The sequence below is a fragment of the Leptonychotes weddellii genome, chromosome 4 (genome assembly GCF_054177405.1).
Source record: "Leptonychotes weddellii isolate Sample4059 chromosome 4, ASM5417740v2, whole genome shotgun sequence".
Lineage (NCBI taxonomy): Eukaryota > Metazoa > Chordata > Mammalia > Carnivora > Phocidae > Leptonychotes > Leptonychotes weddellii.
Genome location: NC_138372.1, coordinates 18,166,769 through 18,189,658, shown reverse-complemented (window position 1 = coordinate 18,189,658; position 22,890 = coordinate 18,166,769). Strand labels below are relative to the sequence as shown.

The following is a 22,890-nucleotide window of genomic DNA, read 5'->3' as shown; positions in this document are numbered from 1 at the left end:
TTACCAAGTTAGTTGCCAACCACTAGTTACCAAGACTAGTTACATTCATGTCCTTCTTATACTTTCCATCCTTGTCCCCTCCAGGAGCAGATTTCTGGTTCTAATACAGAAGTCAGAGGCACATGTAGATTCATTTTAGATAAACTGATTTTATTTTGCTGAAAGTGTTTGTGTAAAAGGAACACCTATACAAGACTGGTTTGGGGAAGGGAGAAGGGCCAGAGATGGAGGGGGGACAGGTTTGTGCCCCCACAGGTGGGAGGATGAGGTGGAAGGGAATTTCTTTCAGCCCAGCTTGCCATTCCTTCATTGGCGAGAGAGGATGGCACAGAGCTCACTTCACTTTATCCCACTCTAGGGGAGGGAGGAGCAGAAATGGTGGACGCGTGGGCAAAGGGGGGCATCTGGGGTGACACATGGACTAGCACTACTTCCAGCCTTGAAGAGAACCCGGGGATGCTCTGTCCTAGACATGTCAGAGGCTTGGGGGCTGAGGTGGTCAGGAGCCAGGGTACTGACCAGGGTCAGAGGTCAGGAGGTCGGAGGTTGCTCTCTGGGGTCAGGGGGCAGAGACAGGACTGCTCCTCAGGGTCAGAGGGCAGGGGGTGGGAAGATTGTTCTCTGGGGTCAGAGCTCAGGACTTGGGAGTGGCCCTCAGCCTGCACCACTCCCCAGCCTCCCAGGCCTTCTGAGTAGAGCTCTTGGTTCCGTTCCTTCCACTGTCGGAACTTCTCTCCTGTCAGCTCAGGGTCACCTAGCACTTCCTCCAAGGCCTGCAGCTCCTGCAGCTTTGCCTGTGAAGAGAGTGGTGGCCAAGGCGCCATGATCACCCAGGTAGAGGGGCAGAGCCCAAGTGCAGAGCTCACTCTGGAGTCCAGGGCTTAGAACCCAGCACCTGGCCGGGTCTAGCCCTGATCCTCACATTGGGAGGCTGGCTCTGAGAACCTAGAACTTGGTCCAGTCCACAGCTAAGCCCAGAGCTCAGGGCCAGGAACCAGAAGCGAAAGCCCAGAGCCCCGTCCTTCACCGCGCCCGGTGCCCTCCCGCTGACCTTGAGCGTGCTCTGTAACGCACGCACGCGGTGCACTCGCTCGTTGAGCTGGGGGTCTCGGTTGCGCCGCATGAAAGAGCTCCGCCACTGTTCATGAGTGAGGGGCTGCGGCTGGCCCAGGAGGGACACGCCACCCTGCCTCAGCCCCTGCACCATTCCTTCCAGCGCCCCTTCACTGTTGTCTGTGGGAGGGGGAAGCAGATGAGGATGTGCCCATCCCAGGTCCCCCCACCCTCCATCTCAGCTCTGAACCCCAGCAGAACACCTGTTGGTGGGCCAAAGGAAGTCCGTGGGCTGCCCTGCGTGGGGGTGGCTGCGGGTGACGTGTCTCCATGGAGTGGACTCCAAACTTGGGCTGGGCTGGGCTGTGGGCAGGGTGGAAGGAGAGGTGGGTATCATTCTGAGCCCTGTAGCCTGTTATCCGCTCCCCACCAGTCTCCTACTCACCGAGGCTGAGCGGGACCCAGCCTCATCGTCAGGGTCTTCTGCTTCTGTCTCACTGTAGCAGTCTGCGGGGGGGACGGAGCAGATGGGGAGCCCAGTAAGCCTCACAGGGTTTTGGGAGGCCCGGGAGCAGGATAGGGCATTGGAGCTCCCAGCCCCCATTCCCGGAAAGACAGAGGCTCAGCTGAGACCTGGTGGGAACACTCCTGTGAGACACCCACCTTCCTCTCGGGGCAGGGAGGCCCGCCCTGGAGACTGGTACTTGGAAATGCAGGTAATGAGATGGCGCACCCACCTGTGGAGGGGCAAATGGGTCTTGCAGTTTTCACCTACTGTATGCCAGGGGATTTTCACCTGTATCATCTTCTAACTTAATCCTCAGAGCACCTCTGAGAGGTAGGAACTCTTATTAACCCATTTTATAGATGATGAAACAGAGGCTTGGAGAAGTGAGTGCCTTGACCAGCCACTATCAGAGAGCTGAGATCAGACTCCAGGTTCCTGAGCCAGGCTCGCAAGCACTCACGTGGGAGCTGGGGGGTCAGAGGGGGTGGCACTCACATGCTCAGATCCTCCAGGGTATCAGCAGCGAAAATGAAGGGTTTGTACACGTCATGAGTGAGCTGGAACACACTGCCAGGGAGCAGGGGCGCCTCACTCAGCCTGGCTGTGCCCACCCAGAGCCCGTGAGGCTGCCCTGGGAATCCAGCTACCTGCTGCCCCCCACCCCCCCACTTCTTCTCTCTCCCTTTCTCGCCCCACTCCCCGGTGTGTCACACTCCAGGACTTAACTATTTTTTCTTCTGATCTTGTCCACTTTCCAGACTGTAGTTGGAAACATTGATGAGGCCCTCAGCCTTCTCATCCTGGGGGGAATCACAGTGTGAGGGTCAGCTTGCAGCCCCATTACCCTCGAGGCCCAGTCAGGGCCCCTGGGGGGCTCAGTAGGTGAAGCGACTGCCTTCGGCTCAGGTCATGATCCTGGAGTCCCTGGATCGAGTCCCGCATTGGGCTCCCTGCTCAGCGGGGAGTCTGAGTCTCCCTCTGACCCTCCCCCCTCTCATGCTCTCTCTCTCTCATTCTCTCTCAAATAAACAAAATCTTAAAAAACAAAAACAACCCCTCCCCCTAAATCTCCCAGTGCCTAGAGCTCAGGGCAGGAATCTGGGGTGGGGGCAGAGGGTGTGACCAAGGGGAGCCTCTTGAGCCAGGAAAGGGGAGCCAAAGCCATCCAGGAAAACAACCACAAAAGAGAAGACTGCTTATGCATTTGTTCTGTTCTAGGGACACAGGAAGCTGCTCCATACCCCTGAGCTTTGCAAAGGCTCTTCTCCCTTCCTGGTTTTTTTCTCCTTTCCATCTGACTAGCCCCCAGGCACTGATTTCTCAGGGGGCCTTCTCGACTCTTCAGGCTGGACTGTCCACGTCCGCTGGGCTCCTACCCATCCCTGGGCTTTTCCTTCATCATAGCGTGCGTTCCCCAAGCTGTCCCTGAGTGCGCACGCATCCTCCCCGCTACCAGCCCAGAGTAGCAGGACTGTCCCAGTCTGCCCTATGTCCCTAGTACGCAGCCCAGAGCTGGGGACACAGCAGGCACCTGAATGCTCACTGAATGAATAAGCAGGATAGACAGAGTCACAGAAGAGGAAGGGGAGGTGGGCAGAGCAAACGTGACTCTCCACGCTGCCCGGAACGCCTTTCTCAGCCTGCTTCCGCGCACATCTCCGTTCGTTTCTCTCCAAAGAGTGATCTCGTTTTCCAGATAGGGCTGGGGGGGGTGGGGGGGGCTGTGACCACAGATGGGGGTGCTGGCAGAATAAGGACAAACACCGGGGCTCTGACCCCCCTGCGGACCCGTGCGTGTGGCGGGGGGCTCACCCGGGGCTGGCCGTACCAGTAGAGCGTGTGTCTCTTGAGCACAAACCAGCAGCGGCGCCAGCGCGGGCCCATGAAGCCACCGGGCGCCTTGCGCAGCAGGAGCCAGCCGTCGCAGTCCGGCTGGCCCAGCTCCCGGCACGACACCCGCCGGCGACTCAGCCGTGTCGCCACGCCTGCGGGAGCACAGCACGGCCCGGGGGGGTTAGGGGCTGGCGAGGCGTCCTGGACCCCCAAACCTGCTCCCGGCCCCACCCGCCCGCCAGTATTCCCAGCTGATCTTTCTGAACCCGTTCTCTGTGCTTGAAATGTTACGGGTGTCTCCCTGAGGCAGCGCTGCTCTTCCGCTTTCGAGACGAGGAAATGGAAGATCAGAGGAGCCCAGAGTCACAGAGCTGGTGAGAGGCCCAGGCTGGAAGCACAGGCTGTGTGTGAGATGGGAGCGGTGGTCTTGCCAAACACTGTAAAGACTTCGAAAAGGGCGCCTGGGTGGCTCAGTTGGTTGGGCGATGCCTTCGGCTCAGGTCGTGATCCTGGAGTCCCAGGATCGAGTCCCCGCATCGGGCTCCCTGCTCGGCGGGGGGTCTGCTTCTCCCTCTGACCCTCTCCCTTCTCATGCTCTCTCTCACTCTCTCTCTCTCAAATAGATAAATAAAACCTTAAGAAAAAAAAAAAGACTTCGAAGAGCTCATATCAGGGACCCCCAGCCAGTCAAGTGCATCTCTTACCTTTTGATTTATTCCGACCAGAAACAGGACTCTGAAAAGGCCATAAGCGGTTAGAGAAGGGTCTGGGTCCAGAGCCACACAGCCCTCCTTGCTGAGCCCTCACCTTACCTTGTCAGGCTGTTCTGGGGCTTCCTGAGCCTCCGCTACCCCTGCGGGCAGTGTGGCTGGGGGCGCAGGGAGAATGGGCCGGGACTCAAGGTCAAGCGAGGTGGAGTCTGTCAGGAGGAGGGTCCATGAGCCCAGCCCCAGGTCGGGCAGTAAGGTGAGGATGTCAGAGTCGGGGGGTCAGAGCCAGGCATCCCACATGCCTTGCCCAGGGCATCTGCCACCTGGTGAGACTTTGAAACTACCTGTCCAGGTAGGGCTGGGTGCAGGACTTGGGTTTGAAGTCAGGTCAAAGGCAAAGACGTCTTCGGATGAGGCCCTGGGGAGAGCAAGGGGAGATGGAGATGACTGAGCCCGTGGCACCCCCGCCCAGACCCACCTGCGGCAGAGCCTGTTACCTGGGAGACAGTGCGGTGAAAGCCAGCGAGGGGCTCGTCAGCTGTGGGGAGCCCGGGACTGGAGGAGGGGTCTGGGGAACAACCAGAAATGGTGATAGAGCTGATGACAGGGGTCTGAAAGCGGGATGGGGGCAGGGCTGGGGGGCAGGTACCTGTGGAGGGGTCTTTGGCACAGGGACCTTCTTCAGCACTAAGCTGACCCCGGCTGGCTCCCGCAGCAGCTCCCTCACCACGTTCTTATGGGGCCAGCCCACCTGGATGGGGCAGGGGGCAGGGCAGGGACCCTGGGCTGATGCAGCTGCCCAGGAGGCTCCGGGGTAAGCCAACAGCCCTCACCCTCGCCCTCAGCCTCCTGCCACTCCTCCTCCAGGAGGCCTCCACCAGCCCCTTCACCTTGGCTCTGCCAAGGCCACTGACCTGTAAGACCTGGCTCATCTCACGGACAGCAGCTCCCACAAGCCTGGTCTCCACAAGGCTCTCCCCAAGGGCCCCTCCCCACCCACCAGACCTGGGTTTTACTCAGTGGCCCCTTCACCTCCCCTCTCCCCCACCCTGTGTCCCTCTCCTCCCCACTCACCACCACCTGCTCATTGACCTGGACAATCTCGTCTCCAGGCAGGATCTGCAGCCGGGAGTCGGCAGGGACCTGGTATGGGGGGGGGTGGTGCTTGTAGGGTTCGCTCTCCAGGGGCCTGAAGCGGGCTCAGCTGGAGGGTAGGGCCTCGGGGCGGGCAGCTGAGAAGGGCGTGGGATTCCCACCTGGGTGCCCACACGGGACACGAAGTGCAGGCAGTTACTGGTGGTGTGGACTTCCAGGCCCTGCCGAAGCAGAAGCTGCGGTCACTGAGAGTCCTCGGCGGGCGGAACTGAGGGGAGAGCTGGCCCAGGTCAGCACTGGCCGACTTGCTGTGTGACTTTGGGCCTGCCGCTCCTCTCAGGGTCCCTGCCTCCTCCTCCAGTAAGGGCCGGAGGGAGGCTGGACTTGCTGACTAATGAGGTCGGAGATTCTCAGCAGCCCTCCTAAAGGGATCAGCGGGGCTGGGGGAGGACAGGGGCAGGACAGGGGCAGGGCTGGGGGCTCTGGTACTCTCAACTAGTCAAAGATTAAAGCAAGAAAGTCCGCGTCCTTTCCCCAGTCCCCTAACCTGCCGCGTCTGTGTCCCAGGGCTGGAATGTGTCACCTGAGACCACACCAAGCCCCTCAGGACTGGAGAAGGTGCTTCAGGACGTAAGACCCCAGGAAAGTCCTCTGGGCCTTTAATAGCTGCACAGAAGAGGCCCTCCAGCCATAACAGCACAGGATTCTGTGGGATCCTAGAACCACATTTCAGGGCCCAGACAAGGCTGCCAAGAGGTCAGAGCTCACCAAAGGATGGTCCAGCTGCACGCGCTCCAGCACAGCCCTCTGCTCCAGCAGCTCCTGGGGGCTGCAGCTCAGGATGTGGTGGCAGATCCCGGCCACGTGGCTGCACTGGGGGAGGGGCGCAGGAAGCTGAGCCTGAGCCCCAACACCACCCCCCCGCCACCCCAACTCCCCACTCAACCAAACCCACACTCACAATCCCCAGCACTCTGCTCTCCTTCTCAGCCACCGGACTGTCCTAGAAGTAGAGGGCCAACAACAGGGCCTCAGAGCTTTGGCTCCAAGGTCTTGTCCTCCTGATGCCAAGCCCCAGAAATCACCATACATGCCCTCCCCCGCTCTACCCTTCCCCCAGAGTCCAACTTCCTGAGACGCCCCTGCCAGCTAGAAGACCCGACACCCCCATCGCCCCTACCCCGTGGCCAGGCCTCCTTTCTTCCTGCCCCTGCCTCTTCCCAACCCCCACACCGATCCTGTGCTGATTCACAGGTTATAAAAAGCTCTAGCCTGACTTGGTCTCTACGACCTGGGCCAAGCCTGGCCCTTGGTTCTCCTACCTCCTGCAAGGCCTGGCCCAGCTCCCCGCACAACTCCCCAATCTTCTGGCAGGCTGAGAAGTCATTTAAGTGGGAGAAGAGATACCTGGCAGGGGGAAGGATGGTAGGGATAGTGGTTAGGGGGCTGTGATGACCGACCAGTCAGGTCACAGAACCATTCAGAGCCAACTACTCATCTGCCACATGTGGGGAGAGAATATCTGCTCTGACGGGTTTCGCTTGGGGTAAAGGAGATGACTGATACATCGACAGAGCTTAGCACAGGACTTATCTGTCAAGCGCCTAAGACATGCCAGGCCCCGCTCTAGGCACTGGGGGAGACAGACCTTATACACACGATTACGTCAGTAATGAGAGAACTCAGCTGCTGTGAAACGTAGGGAGCTCTGAGAACCTGCAACAGGGAAGGTTCCCCAGAGGAGGTGGCGTTTGAGCTGGGACCTGGGGGACAAGCAGCAGCGGTTGAAGGGAGTGGAGAAGCCCTCTGTGCAGTGTTAGGATGGTTATGATTACAAGCTGGGGGTGGGTGGGGACCCAGGCGCCCCAGTGCCCCTGCACAGACCAAATAACCTCTTTGCCCGGCTCCACAACATCTGAACGACAGCCGAGCTCTGTTCTTCTCTCCCAGGCCCCGAAGGAGGCCAAGGATGAGAAGGGTCCCCTCACCAGTTGGGGTCTTAGGAGGAGCCCAAGGTACCTATTGAGCCAGAAGAGGAGGGTCCGGGCCTCATGGGCCAGCTCCACAGCGGCACTGAGGACATCAGCAGGGGGCTCGGCACAGCCTTCCAGGTGGCCTTGGACTAAGTTCTGGAAAGCATAGGTCCCCTCGAGCAACCCCTCGGTCAGGCTCTGAAGGTTCTCTGTCTGTAGCCCAGAGCTCTGTGCCAGAAAAAAGGCAGGTTATTCCCTGGCAGTGGCCAGCCCCCCCTCCGCAACCCCCAGGGGGTGGCAGCTGCAGCCAGTGTGGCCACCATTCACTCACCAGGGCCCGGAGCTGTTCTACCCCTTCCAGGATGAGCTCCTGGTGGCCCAGAGGCCACACGGTCAGAGCCTCAAGGCTTCGGGGACAGAGCTGGAGCAGGTACTTGCCAGACAGCTCCCAGTCCTCGAAGCAATAGTCCTGCAGGGAGTCATCGAGGCCTGGAGGGAGAACAGGGGTGGCGTGGCCTTTCAGGCCACTTCTTCACGCCCACAAAGCCCTTTTCCCTCCCATCTGTTCCTAACCACAATCCTGGGACCCAGGCTATGTTCTGCCCATTTCACAGATGAGACTACTGAGCAAGTAACTTAATTGCTCTGTGCCTCAGTTTCCTCACCTGTGAAATGGCAATAATAAAAGCACCTACTTTCTGCTCATGTGGGTATTAAATGACAGGATGCATGTCAAGCGCTTCGCCCATTCCCTGGTTCATGGTAGACAGTAACAGCTGCCAGACTCTTTACCCTGATCTACAAGGCCCTGTAAGATCAGGCCACCACCTGCCTCTCCAGTCTCATCCCCTGGCACAGCCCCTCAAACTCAATACTTTAGATCCAGAGCACTAACTCCCTGTAGCTCCTGGAATGCTCTTTTGTCTCAGGGTCTTTGTATGTGCTGTTTCTTCTGCCTGGATTGTTCTAGTTCCTTCACTGCCCCCCCTTTTAATCTAACTCCCCTCAGGAAGCCTTCCATAACTCCCCAGGGTAGGTCGGGGGCTCTCTTGCTCCCAACTGCCCCTCAAGCTCTGGGCCATAAATAACTGTTCATCTCGAACTCTAGCCCATACCTGGCACAGGATAGATAAGGCAGACTAAAAATAGGAATAATATCTATTGAAAGCTTATTGTGTGCTAGGCAAAATTTTAAGGGCTTTCTACATATTAACACATTTGGTGCTCACTGAATGTAGAAGATAATGACTATTGTTATCTCCATTTTATAGGTGGGAAAATTGATACAGAAATTAAGAAGCTTGCTCACTCTTTGAAGGAATTCCTTCCATTCCAAGTCAGGCTCCGTCACTGGGGAATGTGAGTGTCATTAATAGCTCCCCTTCATTCCCCGTGTGACATTAAGAACACTGGGCTGGGAGTCCCTGGACGCCATGGCTACAGCCTCCGAGCAGCTCCTTTGCCATGGACAGTGACCCTGCTGTGCTGCCTTCCTCCCCAGTCTCCTACACTGAGCCACACAGGCCAGGCACCTGCCAGGATTGTTTCATTTTGTCTACCTCATGAGGTCATTGCTGACTTTCTCATCTTATGGATAGAGAAACTGAGACCTCTGGTCGCAGAGCTGGTGAGTGGAGGGGCAGGGCCTGGAACTCAGCCTGGGAGTCTGACTCCAGCCCTGAATCTCTGCTTTTCAAGGGCTGGTGGCCCTGAGCCCTGGGCCTGCCAGCAGCGTCCTCCGTTCCCCTTCACTCCCTTGGGAGCTTCCCCCACCCGGAAGGCTGTCGGGACTCCCCTCCCCTCTCCCAGCTGCAGTCTGGGCCGTTTCCCACCCATCGGGCCTCACTGACTGGCCAGCACGTCCTCCCCCGAGGCCCCGTGGGGCTGTGCCAACCCCTTCGGTCTGACGGGGCCTTCCTTTTCTCTCTCTGGGAACCTCAAGGTGGGGAGAAGGGAAAAGACAGGAGGACCGGCCCTATTCCAAAGCCCAAGCAAATCACTTCCTGGCTCAGTCCGTCAGTTTCCGCCTCTGAAAAATGGGTTTAATAACAGCCCACTGAGCCCTGGGGCGGAGGGAAGCTAAAGACTTAGTGGGCGAGGGCGCGCGGGGGCCGCCCCGCTGTGTTCCTGACACAACCACCGCCTCCCCGCGGCCACCCTGGCAGCCCCTGGCGATGCTGGGGCGATGGGAGACCCCCTCAAGTTCTCGGGCCCCCCGGGGTCATCCCGTCGATCCTTCTGCCTAGCACCGTACCAGGTACCCGGCAGAAGCTCTGTAAATTACTTGACCCACCAACTGACAGACTGGCTCGTCCTTCTTCCTTTCCCTCTCCCGGTCGCAGCGCCCCTCAAGCCCGACTCTGCCCAGGCCCACCTCTCAGCCAAGCTGCCACCTTCCCGGGGGTCCAGCTCGCTACCGGCTCCATGGCCGAGACCGCCCGCTGGGATCCGCTCCCGCCGGGTCCCGCCCGCGCAGGAATTTCCGCTCCCGGAGTCCCGCCTGGGGAGGGACCGGGGCTGGGCGCTGGGCGGAGCCACCGGCATACCTGGGCCCAGCTTGGACGGCCAGGTGAGGCGCTGCCGCGCCATTGGCCCGCCACCTGTCCGCCTCCCGCCCCGCCCTTCAGGCGTCCTTGGGCTCCTGGGAGGCCCGACCCGAGGCGGAGCCACTGGTGTGCGACCCAGGCGGCTTGGGAGCGGGCCGGGATCCCGCCCCAAACTGCACTTTGACCTTTAGGCTCCAAGAAAGAAAAGGAAGGAAGGAAAGAAAGGAAGGGAGGAAGGAAAGGAAGGGAAGGAAGGAAGGGAAGGAAGGAAGGAAGGGTCAGAAAGGTGAGCAGGAAGCGCAGCAGCAAAGCACAGAGGCGAGGGAGTCAGAGCCCTGGCTGCAAATGTCCGTTCTGCAGTTTGTTGGCTCCCTGACCCTACCCACCCAACCCACCCCACGTCAGTTTGTCTGCAAAATGGGCTGCTGTGCATAGTACCTGTGTTAATAGCTCTAAAACTTTTCGGAATAGGGGTTTTTAGTTCCCCTCTTTTTTGGCACACAGACCCTTCTGGCAGTCTGGTGAAAGCTATGGACCCTTTCTCAGAATAGTGCTTTTGGAAGCATTAAAAAAAAAATGCTGAAGGTTACAAGGAAGGGAATTATAACCAAAATATATTTGAAACACAAATTTACGGGCCGCCTGGGTGGCTCAGTTGGTTAAGTGTCTGCCTTCAGCTTGGGTCATGATCCCAGGGTCCTGGGATCGAGCCCCGCATCAGGCTCCTTGCTCAGCGGGGAGCCTGCTTCTCCCTCTGCCCCTCCCCCTGCTTGTGCTCTGCCTCTCTCTCTCTGGCAAATAAATAAAATCTTTAAAAAAACAATAACAACATACAAATTTATGATTGGGGTGCCTGGTTGGCACAGTATAGTGTGCAACTCTTGATCTCGGGGTTGTGAGTTGGAGCCCCACGTTTGTTGGGTGTAGAGATTACTTAAAAAAAAAACAACTTAAAAAAACCCCGAAACACCACAAGCCTCAGCAATCAGACAAGAAAAGAAATAAAAGACATCCGAACCGGCAAAGAAGTCAAACTCTCACTCTTGGCAGATGATATGATACTTTATGTGGAAAACCCAAAAGACTCCACCCCAAAACTGCTAGAACTCATACAGGAATTCACTAAAGTGGAAGGATATAGAATCAATGCACAGAAATCAGTTGCATTTCTATACACCAACAACGAGACAGAAGAAAGAGAAATTAAGGAGTCGATCCCATTTACAATTACACCAAAAAACTGTAAGATACCTAGCAATAAATCTAACCAAAGAGGCAAAGGATCTGTTCTCAGAAAACTATAGAATACTCATGAAAGAAATTGAGGAAAACACAAAGAAATGGAAATATGTTCCATGCTCATGGATTCGAAGAACAAATATTGTGAAAATGTCTATGCTACCTAGAGCAATCTACACATTCAATGCAATCCCTATCAAAATATCATCAACTTTTTCACAGAAATGGAACAAATAATTCTAAAATTTGTATGGAACCAGAAAAGACCCCGAATAGCCAATGGAATGTTGAAAAAGAAAAGCAAAGCTGGTGGCATCACAATTCCGGACTTCAAGCTCTATTACAAAGCTGTCATCATCAAGACAGTATGGTACTGGCACAAAAACAGACACATAGGTCAATGGAACAGAATAGAGAGCCCAAAAATGGGCTCTCACCTCTATGGTCAACTAATCTTTGACAAAGGAGGAAAGAATATCCAATGGAAAAAAGACAGTCTCTTCAACAAATGGTGTTGGGAAAATTAGACAGCCACATGCAGAAGAATGAAACTGGACCATTTTCTTACACCATACACAAAAATAGACTCAAAATGGATGAAAGACCTAAATGTGAGACAGGAATCCATCAAAATCCTAGATGAGAACACAAGCAGCAACCTCTGTGACCTTGGCCGCAGCAACTTCTTGCTAGACACATCACCAAAGGCAAGGGAAGCAAGGGCAAAAATGAACTACTGGGACTCCATCAAGATAAAAAGCTTTTGCACAGGAAAGGAAACAGTCAACAAAACCAAAGACAACTGACAGAATGGGAGAAGATATTTGCAAATGACATATCAGATAAAAGGCTAGTATCCAAAATCTATAAAGAACTTATCAAACTCAACACCCAAGGAACAAATAAGTCAATCAAGAAATGGGCAGAAGACATGAACAGGCATTTCTGTAAAGAAGACATCCAAATGGCCAACAGACACATGAAGAAGTGCTCCACATCACTCGGCATCAGGGAAATACAAATCAAAACTTCAATGAGATACCACCTCACACCAGTCAGAATGGCTAAAAGTAACAAGTCAGGAAACGACAGATGTTGGCGAGGATGCGGAGAAAGGGGAACCCTTCTACACTGTTGGTGGGAATGCAAGCTGGAGCAGCCACTCTGGAAAACAGCATGGAGGTTCCTCAAAAAGTTTGAAATAGAGCTACCCTATGACCCAGCAATTGCACTGCACCAGTATTTACCCCAAAGATACAAATGTAGTAATCTGAAGGGGCACCTGCACTCCAATGTTTATAGCAACAATGTCCACAATAGCCAAACTATGGGAAGAGCCCAGATGTCCGACAGATAAATGGATAAAGAAGATGATAAAGAAGACACACACAGGAATATCATGCAGCCATGAAAAAATGAAATCTTGCCATTTGCAACCAGGTAGATGGAACTAAAGTGTATTATGCTAAGTGAAATGAGTCAATCAGAGAAAGACAATTATCATATGATCTCACTGATAATGTGGAATTTGAGAAACAAGGCAGAAGATCATAGGAAAGAGGAAAAAATGAAACAAGACGAAAACAGAGAGGGAGATAAACCATAACAGACTCTTAATCGCAGGAAACAAACTGAGGGTTGCTGGAGTGGAGGGGGGGTGGGAGGAATGGGGTGACTGGGTGATGGACATTGGGGAGGGTATGTTTTGCGGGGAGCAGTGTATTGTGGAAGACTGATGAATCACAAACCTGCACCCCTGAAACAAAGAATACATTATATGTTAATAATAAAAAACCCCACAAATTTATGATATAGTAATGTGTTTATTAGCATTAAATAAGACTGTCAAGTTAAATTTTCCTTTTCTAACGATATCAGTGTGTTGTTGTTCAACTAGAAGAACACTAAACTGTGGGGTGGTCTTTGACTCACCTCTTTGCACATATTTATCAGTTAACAACTAAACATAGGGAATGCAGGAGCGTAATGGAGAAGCCTGGGTCACCAGCGTGAGAACAGGTAGATACACCATTTGGTCATTGATCCTCTACTAGGCCTAGAGGTGCCCAATTAATGGCAGCTACGTAGCAGCAGTGTCTGAACGAGTGTGATTTAATAGTGGATTAATAACTATGATGATTTTGAAATAGTCATGAGCATATATAATATTGAGATAGTTGAATAACTCTATCTTGATATAAAAATATCTGTGATTTCAATACGTGGCAAAGCCACAGATACTCCTGATATGTCGATCCATATAGAAGGAAATGGTCAATTTGTTCCCATCCAAGTTTACGGGGCCCCTAAATTCTGAATCCCAGTTAAGAGCCTTTCTCTTAGAACAAGTCTGAAACATATTGTTTGTAGCTGTCAGCATCGTCACCATCATCATCCCAGGCCAGGGGACTCCCAGGACTTCAGAATCAGACAGAATCAGTTCCACTTGCTGTGTGACTGAGCCTAACCTCAATACCTCTCTGAACCTGTTTCTTCCTGTCTAAACAGGGACACCTAGACCTTAGCGCTGTGAAGATTTCCTTGAAGTACTTTGAAATCTGTCCCATGGGATAGATCTGAGTTATTATTGCTTTAATTTTGTGGAAAGGGGCCTGGCCCTCTGACTGTGTCACTTTGGAATTCCTACCAGTGCCCCAATACCCAGCCTTCCAAGCCTGTCATGATCTTGCCCTCAAATCCAAATTCCGCACTTGGCCTATGGATGGCTCAATATAGTGTGTGTGGGGCGCCTGGGTGGCTCAGTTGGTTGGGCGACTGCCTTCGGCTCAGGTCATGATCCTGGAGTCCCGGGATCGAGTCCCGCATCGGGCTCCCTGCTCGGCGGGGAGTCTGCTTCTCCCTCTGACCCTCCTCCCTCTCATGCTCTCTGTCTCTCATTCTCTCTCTCGCAAATAAATAAATAAAATCTTAAAAAAAAAAATTAATATAGCGTGTGTGTTTCAGTTGTCATCATTTAATCATTTCACATACAAATCCAGTTCTCTGGAACTTGGCCAGCTCTACTGACCCCTCCCCACCTTCACATGTGGCATCAAACATGAATGCAGATTGTTGGCTGCTTCTTTCAAGGTCCCCGCAGGTCCCTGCAGGCCTTGCTCCCTCAGTGGTGACCCAGTAGGCTCCAAATGTGCAACACGGCCCTCACCTCTCTGGTCTCCTCCTTTGCCTCATGCTTCCTCACATCCTGCACGGCACGTGTCCCTTCATCACTCCTCCGTGCTGCGTCCCCCTTTCACATTTTTGCCTCTTCCTTCAACAGCCTTCCTGTGGCACTCTGGGGAAGCCCAATAAACACAGACCCGTCTCCACCATCCTGATTTCATCAAACACCTACCCTGAGCCAGTCAGCCCCTGCCCTCCCTGAACACGCAATCCTGTAGGGGAGAAACAGACAGGAACTCACCACTTGTACTCATGTGCTCCCCTAAAGGACTGGGGGCCTCACATCCACAACCTTGCCTTTATTTTGTGCCCCCAGCACCTGGCAGGGCTAGGCAAGTAAGGGTAGAGTAAATGGTAGCTTCTATTTTAAAGGTAGTTTTATGAGTTTATAATAAAAGTTATTTCTGCACATTTGTTGTAAAACATTCAAAGGTTAACAGTAGGTCATTATATCTCTATTCCATTCCCAAGTGGGAACCACTGTAAAATTTCCATTCTCTACGTAGGCAGATACTCCACATGCTATTCTGAAAATGTGCTTTTTTTTTTTTTTATTTTTCATTTTATGAGACAGTCAATACCAAATGAAATAATATACAGTCACTGCTTAGAACGCTGCCTGACACAGTTGGTGACTGTTTCTTAGCATGCCATGGACAGCTTTCTTAATCAGTATATACTAATCTCCTTGTACTATTGTCCCCAAACCAAGAATAGGAAAGTCCCTGCAGGAACTTCATCTTGGAGAAAGAAGTGGTATGTGCTTTTCCCCAAGGTAGGGGCCGTTGATCCAACAGAAACCAAGTGAAAAGGCTTACCAATGTTTGGGGAGGGGGGGGGTGTTTAACAAGGCACCCTGCCCCTCCCTTGCTGAGGACTCACTGGTGATATCCAACCATCTGAGGGGTAGGGACAGAGCCAGGACCAGGGCTGGGGAGACCCTCCTAGTACCTGGTCCAGGTCTAAGACTCCCGAGCGCTGCCAGGCAAGGCCTCTCCTGCCTACCCAGCCTGGCCTCCCTGGTGAGTGGGGGAGGTGCTGCTCAGGCCTGATGCTGATCTCTCTTGACAGCTGCTCCTAAGGCTGGCAGGACGGGCCGGCGGGGGAAGGGACCAGATTTAAAGGTCCAGCTGCCCCGCCCCCTGCCAGACCTGGGAGGGCAGACGCTGGTGAGCATCCTCTGAGGCATGGCTCTCATGTATACGAGAGATCAGAAACCTCTGTGCCCTGACTCCCGCTCCTGGGTATCATGAACACCACTAGCCCTCATTCCTGCTTCCCACCCCACAGGCCGCCAGGGAGACTGCCCCACCATGAGATTCCGACGCCTGACCCCTGGCTACTTCCGGGTACTACAGGTAAGTACCTCTCACCGATGGCTTCTGCCACCGGCCCCCTACTTTTCCCCAGCATTGCTGGGCTGACCCCCCAGCAGCCAGGCTGTCACGTTTCCTGCCGCCTGAGCCGCCAGGGCCCAGATGGGCAGTGAAGCGAGAGGGATCGGGGTGGAATCTCCCTGGGGCAGCAACAGCATCCATATCTCCTTCACCCAGCTGTACCTTCTCAGTTCCTTCCCACCCTCTGCCTTCCTGGAAGTCTCAACTGACCCCTCAGATGGACCCTCTGTGTACCTCCAGATGCAGATAGCTGGGGAGCTGAAAGCAGAGCCCCGGAGCCCACTGGCTGGGGTTGTGGCTACACTGCTGGCCGTCCTTGGATTGGGAGGCTCCTGCTATGCTGTCTGGAAGATGGTGGGGCAGCGGCGGCCGCCACAGGCCTGAGGATAAAGTAGGCGGCCTCTCACCTGGGTCCTGGGAAGGTGACTCAGCGGGGGCTGCAATCTCGGGAGGCCATTTCTTTTCTGAGGGCCAGTCCCTGCTCTCACTGGGGAGCAGGAGAGTATAAATCTGATCCTCCCTCTCCGTTTCACTGAGGGGGCTCCATCTGGGGGCTCCAGCTCAGATGCCAGGACCCCCGAGGGAAGGCAAGGCTCTAGGTTCCAAAGCTAGACCAAGTGGGGAATAGACACCCTAGGCCCTGTAAACAAGAGTAGCAGAAAAACCCCACAAGGCAGGAGCTGGGGGGAGTGGCCTGGAGGTTAGAGAGTCAGAGGCAAGTCTTCTCTATCCAGTTCCTTTATTGGGGGTGAGGGCACGCAGAAGAGGCCATCCACTCCCCAAACCCAGGGCCAAAAGAGGTTGGCACAGTCTCTCCCAGCCTAGCCCTTGCCTCACTGTCCATGGGCAGCTCCCCTGCCTTGCATCCTCAGGTCATGTCAGGGAGTTGTGTCCATCTCAGGGACGTCAGTGGATACTTCTGTGGGCACTGCCAGTCGCTGGGGGGTCACATAAGAGCCCATTCCCGCTGCCCTTTCGGCCTCTTCCTGACTGTAGGGCTCCACGCTCAGCTGCTTTAGCCTGGGAGAAAGAAGAGTGAGAGTTGGGAGCCGACCAGATGCAAGCCCTGTCTGCCCAGCACTCGTCCATCAATCTTCTCCTTACTCCTTCATACCTTTTCTTGTGGTCTTTGGATCGGAAGTGGGTCTTCAGGGTGGCGGAATCGATGAAGTATCTCCTGTAGGGATGGGAGGTGGGTAATAAGAGTGAGGTGATGCCTCTCAGGTACGCCTATCTCCCTGAACCTAGCTCTTCCTGACGCCCGGCAGCGGGACTGAAGGCATGGGCGGCCAGCCGACCCACGGGTCCCACGAGAAGAGACCCCGCGCGTCCCGGTCCCCGGACCTCACGCCCCAGATCAGAAACCTCTGTGCCCTGATTCCCGCTCCTGGGTATCCCGCTCCTGGGGAGGAGAAGGGTAGGCGCCTACCCTTCTCCTCCCCAGGCCAGGCCCGGCTGGGACTCACGTGCAGGCCAGACAGCGATGCAGGCCGCCCCCGGGCAGGTCGGGGTCGGGCGCAGAGGCCGGGTCTGGCCGAGACCGTGCGGGAACCTGGGGCCGCAGCTCGCGGTGAATCTCATCCAGGTCCGGCCGCCGCCGCTTCGCCTTCATCTGGCGGGCCAGGGAGCGGGCTCGGTGCGCACCCGTCCGGCGGGAGCGACCCATGGCCGGTGACAGCGGGGCCAGGAGGCCCAGAGTCGGGTCGGACGCACACGTGTGGGAGCTTCCGGATTGTTGGCTGGCGTCACGTGACGCCCGGGGGCCGAGCCGGCTCCTCCAGACCGCCTCAGTCTTGAGCGCCCCCAGGCGGCCGTTAACGTCAGTGACGGAGCGCCGGGCGGGGCCCAGAGCGGCGTCATCGGCCGGGGGCGAGGCTATTGCTGCGGAGCGCTGGGTGGTGCGTGCCCCCGGGGGATTCCGGCCACTGCCCTCCCGTCCTACCTGGCCCAGCCTGTCTCTGCGCCATCCCCGGGCACCATCACCCCTTGCTTGTTCCCTGATCTTAGACTCCGCTGTTAGTGGGGAGAGGGAAAATGCTTTGAGCATCTCTGGGAGGCACTGAAAAATGTCTGTCATGTGAATAAATGGATTAATGAGTAAGAGTAAGTTTGCGATCCCGGCCCCCACAAGGATTCGTGAGATACCTCCAGTTCCTGACAAAGCCCTCCCCACTTATCACCGTTTCCCACTTAATTCCCTTGGATCTCCAGGCTTCATCCACCCCCAGTCAAATCCGTGAGCAAGGAGTGTTCCTCCCCAGGGTGCACAGTACTCAGGCGTCCCCTCAGACTGAACGGGGGGGTCAGCTCCTCTCACAAGAAGAGAAAGTGCTCATAGAAGGACCTCTCATCTTTGCCCCCTTTCTCTGAGCCCTGGACTCCCAGGCATGGGCTGGCAGCAAAGGCAGAGATACAGCCTAGGGTTTGTGTGCTCAGAGTGGGGAGAGGGCCAGACAGCTTTTCCCCATTCATCAGATCCGGGTGCCTTCCTGGCTGACCAGAGGAGCTCAGCAATAATTCAGGGACTCCAGCTCTTTGGAACCTGTTGCCAGGAAACAGGGAGACGTGCACGTGCATCCCTGGGGAAAGGAATCAATTTCCAGCCCAGACAAAGTAGTGAAATGTAAGCCCAGGGTGCCAGCTGGGGGCCTTGGGACCTCCTCAATCCAGTTCACAGCTGAGTGGGGATATAGGGTGGGCCCTGCTGAGGGCACAACGGGTGTGGCTATAGCCACAGGGGCACCAGTGTGGGTCTTGGGCCCAAGGACTTTATGAATGGACTTTTGTGAATAAAGACAGATTTTTCTGGAGCCATTCCAAGGGATCCGATTCAAGTACCCGTAGGGCCAGGAAGGAGGCCTCCATAGAGATGTCTTCATTATTCTTGGCCAATATGGGTCAAGACAAGGGGCTGAGGCCACAGAAGCCAGCTCTGTCCTGTCCCCACCCCAGACTCTAGATCAGGTTCACCTGCTGGGCACTGTGCCATCTGGGAAGGCTGGTGCATCTTTAATGAAGTCACCTGATCCCTGGGACAGGCTCTCAGCCTCAACAAGTTCCTGGAGCCAGACCCACTGGGTGCCCACTGAGTCACTGCCTTCCTGAGCTTGGATGCCGGGTCTGTTTCCCCTGCAGCCATGAACCAGGCCTTCTGGAAAACCTACAAGTCCAAAGTGTTACAGACCCTAAGTGGGGAATCTGAGGAGGACCTGGCAGAGGAGGTGGGTACCATCCATGCTTGCTGGGTGGGTCGTGGCAGAGGGGCAGCAGGAGTGAAAGGTACAAGGAAGAGCAAGGAACAGCTCTGGGGGGAGGGCATATTTGTGCAGAAGCCATTGGCACACTCAGGGATGACAAATGGCATGGTGCAGAAAGCCAGGGTATTTAAGAAAACTGAAGAAGAAGATTTGGGGGCCACCAGAAGAATGGTCATTGTCTCCAAAGATCTCAAGGGTTACCACACGGAAGAGATCCTTCCAGGACCACTGGGCAGTAGCCACCCGGGGTACATGGGGCTTGACAACTTTCCAGTGGGCAGGGCTCAGCAGAATACGGATGGCTCGCCTTGAGAGGAAGTGAGCCCTACGGGACTGGAAGTAGGGGCAGTGGTGCTTGACGTAGAGGGTCACTATCACAGCCTCAGGTCAGAGCCAGACTTGGACCATGTTTGTCCTGACATGAAAGATCAAAAATGCTCTGAAACTGGGAACAGTCTTACATCCAGAGGCTGTGATAAGTGGCAGTTGTGCAAACAGATGTCGCAGGGGCCGTAACTATTTCTTTCTTTTTATTTATTTATTTATTATTTTTTTTAATTTATTTTTTTAAAGATTTTATTTATTTATTTGAGAGAGAGAATGAGAGAGAGAGAGAGCACATGAGAGGGGGGAGGGTCAGAGGGAGAAGCAGACTCCCTGCTGAGCAGAGATCCCGATGTGGGACTCGATCCCGGGACTCCAGGATCATGACCTGAGCCGGAGGCAGTCGCTTAACCGACTGAGCCACCCAGGCGCCCCCGTAACTATTTCTGTAGGGCGTGTGTGTATGTGTGTGAATAAGTATCTGTCTAGACATCCTGGTGTCCCAGGATGGGCTTGTGTAGAAGTATCTACGGGTCAGGATTAGGACTGGCGTCCAGGTAGAATGCCCCATGAAGTTGTATGGGTGGGTGTGAACTGGAGATAGACAGGGCAGGTGTGAGTATTTGGGGCATAAGTCTCTTCCTGAGGGCCTCTGTGAAGGCATTGGCAGGTGTTATGTTTGTACGTGTGTGTGTACATCTCTGCCTTCGTGTGTTTTTGGGTGCGTGTGATTATGTCTATGGGTGAGCAGGTGTGTGCTCAAGGGTTTCTGCAGGGCTCTATACACAGACTGGCGGCTTTGTGTAGAGGTCTACCTGTCTGTATTTATGGAGGGTGTGAGCGGACGAGATGGGTGCTTAGGTGTGAGGGTTTGGGGTGCCGGGGTGTGCATACCAGGCTAGCAGTGGGCGGGGGAGGTCCCATTCCTCTGGGGCCTCTCTCATGCTGGGAGGGGGTCTTGTGTCCCAGAGAGGGAAGCCAGCGTTAGCGGAATCTGAGCCGGCAGAACCTGCAGAAGAGGCTTTCCATCCCATGTCACAGTTGGCCCGCCGGGTGAGTTCTCCCTTCTTCACCCCAGCCTGGGGGAGCCTGGCAGAGGCTGCTGTGACCCCTCGCTGACTCCCAGCCCCTTCCTCCCAGGTTCAGGGGGTCGGGGTGAAAGGTTGGCTGACAATGTCGTCTCTGTTTAACAAAGAAGATGAGGACAAGCTCCTGCCACCGGAGCCCTGTGCTGACCAGTACGTGTGTGTTGGTGGGGGCTGGGATGGACCTGGGGTCCCCCTTCTCCCATGTCCTTTACTTCTGGTCTATTTGTCTATCTTTCCGACCAAGGAGGAAGGGGGAGGACCAGCCCCAGGCTGTTTCCTTTTCTCTCATCAGGAAAGAGGCCAAATCAACCTATCTGGAGTTTAAGTTAGATCTCAGCAGGACTTTAGGGCTGTTGGGATTGAGGTGCTAGAAGGTACTTTAGACTCTCTCTCTCTCCTCCCCATCCGCATGGGAGGGGTCATCTCCCTACAATCAGGAAACAGAAGAGAGAACGTTTAGGTGTTCAGAACAGAGGGTGGTCCAGATCCCAATGCTGGTCTAAAATCTCATCCTCCTAGGGAGTTTGTGCCAGACCCTCCTTCAAAGATTCTGATTCCGCAGGTGTGGGCTGAGGCCTGGGATCTATATTTGCAGCTTGCTCCTGAGGACCTGAGGCGCTCTAGTTTAGTTAGGAACCACTGACTTAGAAAGGCTTTGATGCTGGGGTTTAGCGGGTGGGACCCAGGGCAGCTCCTTTCTCCTAGCTCTATTCTAGTACACACTCCCTCTCTGCCCTTTCCTCCAGCCCAGTCACACCCCCTTTCTTTGACACTCCCCTATTCCTTTCTCCCCTGGGGTTCCCCTGACCCACCCATCTCTCCAGCCCCAGGGCTTCCTTTCTCCCTCCTGGCGCTCATCCCCTGTCCCTCCCAGAGCTCCAAGGACTCCTTCTCAGATCTGAGGCTCCCACCTCAAGACTCATCCCCCCTCCTTGACTGCCCTTCCCTCCACATTCCCTGCCACTTTCCCAGTCCTCCTCCCCACTAAGCCCTCATCTAGGCCTTTCTCATTTCCTTGGGTCGCTCCATCCTTCCTTCTCTCCAGTGTTTCCTCATTTTCCCAGTCCCCCTTTCCCTCCATCTCAGAACCTCATCCCTGCCCCCACCCTGCGTCTCCCTGGGGCTGCCACCCTGGCTTCCCGGACCCCTTCTCCCAGAGTCTGACCCCGCCCCAAGCGTCGCTGGGCCCCGCCCCCGTCCAGGCTCCTCCCACAGCTTTTCGGGCTTCTCCCACAGCTTTCGGGACTCCTCATGTCAGGCTTCCCTCCTCTGGCGGTACTCCTCTCCCCGAGTCTTTCCTAAACCCCTGACCCCGACTCTCTCCCCAGGAGTCCTGGTCTCGGCCCCTTCTTCCCAGACCCCTCACCTAATCCCCTGACCCTGGCCCACGCCAGCCCCCTTTCCCTGTGCCTCTGAGCCCTCCCCTGGCCTCCAGTCTCCCGCCCCCCCAGTCACCTGACCTCCCTCTGGCTCCTCCCCCCCACTACTAGCGCCTGCACCCCGTCTCCCCTCTTCGTCCTCTCCCCCGACCTCGGCCAGTGACACCCGTCCTTCTCCCGCAGCCCGCTGGCGGCGCGGTCCCCCTCGCAGGCGGTGACGGCGACGGAGGCAGAGCCGCGCGGGCCGGGATTCTGGGACGCGTTCGCCAGCAGGTGGCAGCAGCAGCAGCAGGCGACAGCGGCGTCCATACTGCGCGGCGCCGAACCCAACCCGGAGCCAGACCCCGAAGCCGGGGATGAGGCCGCGGAGGAGGCTGCCGAGCGCCCCGAGCCGGGGGAGGCCGACGCCGTGGCCGGCTTCAAGTGGGGCTTCCTCACCCACAAACTGGCCGAGATGAGGGTGAAGGCTGCGCCCAAGGGCGACTAGCAGGGCGGCCCAGCCGGGCACCCGCTCCTTCCTTCCCCCAACCCCATAAAGACCCTGACCCGACACCCCGTGTGACCGCGTGCCTTTGTCCGGACGGCACGGATGACTGCTTTTGGGTGGGCAACCTCAAGGCAGGATCCAGCTCAAAGCGTCCTCCCCCCCACAAACGTACAGGGAGAAAATGACCAGACAGCCCTGGTGTCAGGATAGATTGTGTCCGATTTAGGGTACAGCTTTACAGGAACCTGAGAAACCCCAGAGGACAAGCCCCATCGCCCTGTTCAGCCTCTTTTACTTCGACAAACGTTGCCTGTGACTCTGCTATATGCACCGTCCCTGTACTAGGGGAAAGTCAGGAGGCCAGAGACCCGGAGAGGGAACTCAGACGACCAGCGGGTCCCACAGAAGGTGACAAGTTGAGGCACAAAAATAAGGCTGTACTTGGGAGCTCGGAGATGATGCCGACTGGGGAATTCAGGAATTTCTGAGGGGGAATGAATACATGTAATCTTAGAAGGATGAGTGGAAAGAAAGGGGAAGGTAGCCCAGGCAAAGGGAAGAGGACCGTAAGCAAAGACTTGGAGGTGTGGATGTGTGAGGCAAACAAGTGACCTTGTGTGTCTTTGAGGGAAAGGAAGACAGTGGCCCGATGTGAGGCTGCGGGTTAACAAAATACTGGTTTGAAGGGTCCCTTCCTTTACTGTCCTCAATTCTGGATTCTTCCTAATCTCAGCCCATTCATAGCTAGTAACCAAAAGGGGGCAGCAAATCTCCAGGAATGGGGGCCTTTTCGGCCGGGGAACCCCAGATTTCTGGGG

General features: G+C 55.5%; 4 protein-coding genes across 7 annotated transcripts; 2 read left to right on the top strand and 2 right to left on the bottom strand.

Moving 5' to 3' along the window:
• Positions 1–129: 129 nt before the first annotated feature.
• CNKSR1 (connector enhancer of kinase suppressor of Ras 1) lies at positions 130–9,784 on the bottom strand. 3 transcript variants are annotated; one of them, XM_006746629.3, is made up of 21 exons: positions 9,547–9,783; positions 7,504–7,661; positions 7,219–7,400; positions 6,522–6,606; positions 6,161–6,202; positions 5,968–6,072; positions 5,361–5,420; positions 5,179–5,247; positions 4,754–4,855; positions 4,602–4,672; positions 4,449–4,522; positions 4,207–4,313; positions 4,099–4,129; positions 3,374–3,546; positions 2,288–2,361; positions 2,057–2,128; positions 1,717–1,790; positions 1,499–1,560; positions 1,317–1,416; positions 1,052–1,233; positions 130–794 (listed from the first exon to the last, which is right to left on the bottom strand). In XM_006746629.3, the coding sequence occupies exons 1-21, from the start codon at positions 9,596–9,598 to the stop codon at positions 525–527; spliced, it is 2,145 nt and encodes a 714-aa protein (XP_006746692.2). In that variant the 5' UTR covers positions 9,599–9,783; the 3' UTR covers positions 130–524. The 3 variants fall into 3 exon arrangements, with proteins under 3 accessions (XP_006746692.2, XP_081673917.1, XP_030873286.1); XM_081817791.1 differs by lacking the exon at positions 5,361–5,420 and having other exon boundaries at positions 9,547–9,784; XM_031017426.2 differs by lacking the exons at positions 5,179–5,247; positions 5,361–5,420; positions 5,968–6,072; ... (3 more) ...; positions 7,504–7,661; positions 9,547–9,783 and adding an exon at positions 5,019–5,066.
• A 5,669-nt stretch (positions 9,785–15,453) lies between these two features.
• ZNF593OS (ZNF593 opposite strand) lies at positions 15,454–15,921 on the top strand. Its single transcript, XM_081816835.1, has 2 exons — positions 15,454–15,498; positions 15,778–15,921. The coding sequence occupies exons 1-2, from the start codon at positions 15,454–15,456 to the stop codon at positions 15,919–15,921; spliced, it is 189 nt and encodes a 62-aa protein (XP_081672961.1).
• A 338-nt stretch (positions 15,922–16,259) lies between these two features.
• ZNF593 (zinc finger protein 593) lies at positions 16,260–17,285 on the bottom strand. The gene is made up of 3 exons (XM_006748307.3): positions 17,004–17,285; positions 16,652–16,714; positions 16,260–16,557 (listed from the first exon to the last, which is right to left on the bottom strand). Exons 1-3 carry the CDS (start codon positions 17,201–17,203, stop codon positions 16,416–16,418), a joined length of 405 nt encoding a protein of 134 aa, XP_006748370.1. The 5' UTR covers positions 17,204–17,285; the 3' UTR covers positions 16,260–16,415.
• Positions 17,286–18,674: 1,389 nt separating this feature from the next.
• Positions 18,675–22,214, top strand: C4H1orf232 (chromosome 4 C1orf232 homolog). 2 transcript variants are annotated; one of them, XM_031019331.2, is made up of 4 exons: positions 18,675–18,758; positions 20,088–20,171; positions 20,259–20,356; positions 21,769–22,214. In XM_031019331.2, the coding sequence occupies exons 1-4, from the start codon at positions 18,675–18,677 to the stop codon at positions 22,070–22,072; spliced, it is 570 nt and encodes a 189-aa protein (XP_030875191.2). In that variant the 3' UTR covers positions 22,073–22,214. The 2 variants fall into 2 exon arrangements, 1 of the variants encoding a protein (XP_030875191.2); XR_014144551.1 differs by lacking the exons at positions 18,675–18,758; positions 20,088–20,171; positions 20,259–20,356 and adding an exon at positions 21,410–21,481 and having other exon boundaries at positions 21,769–21,902.
• Positions 22,215–22,890: the final 676 nt, after the last annotated feature.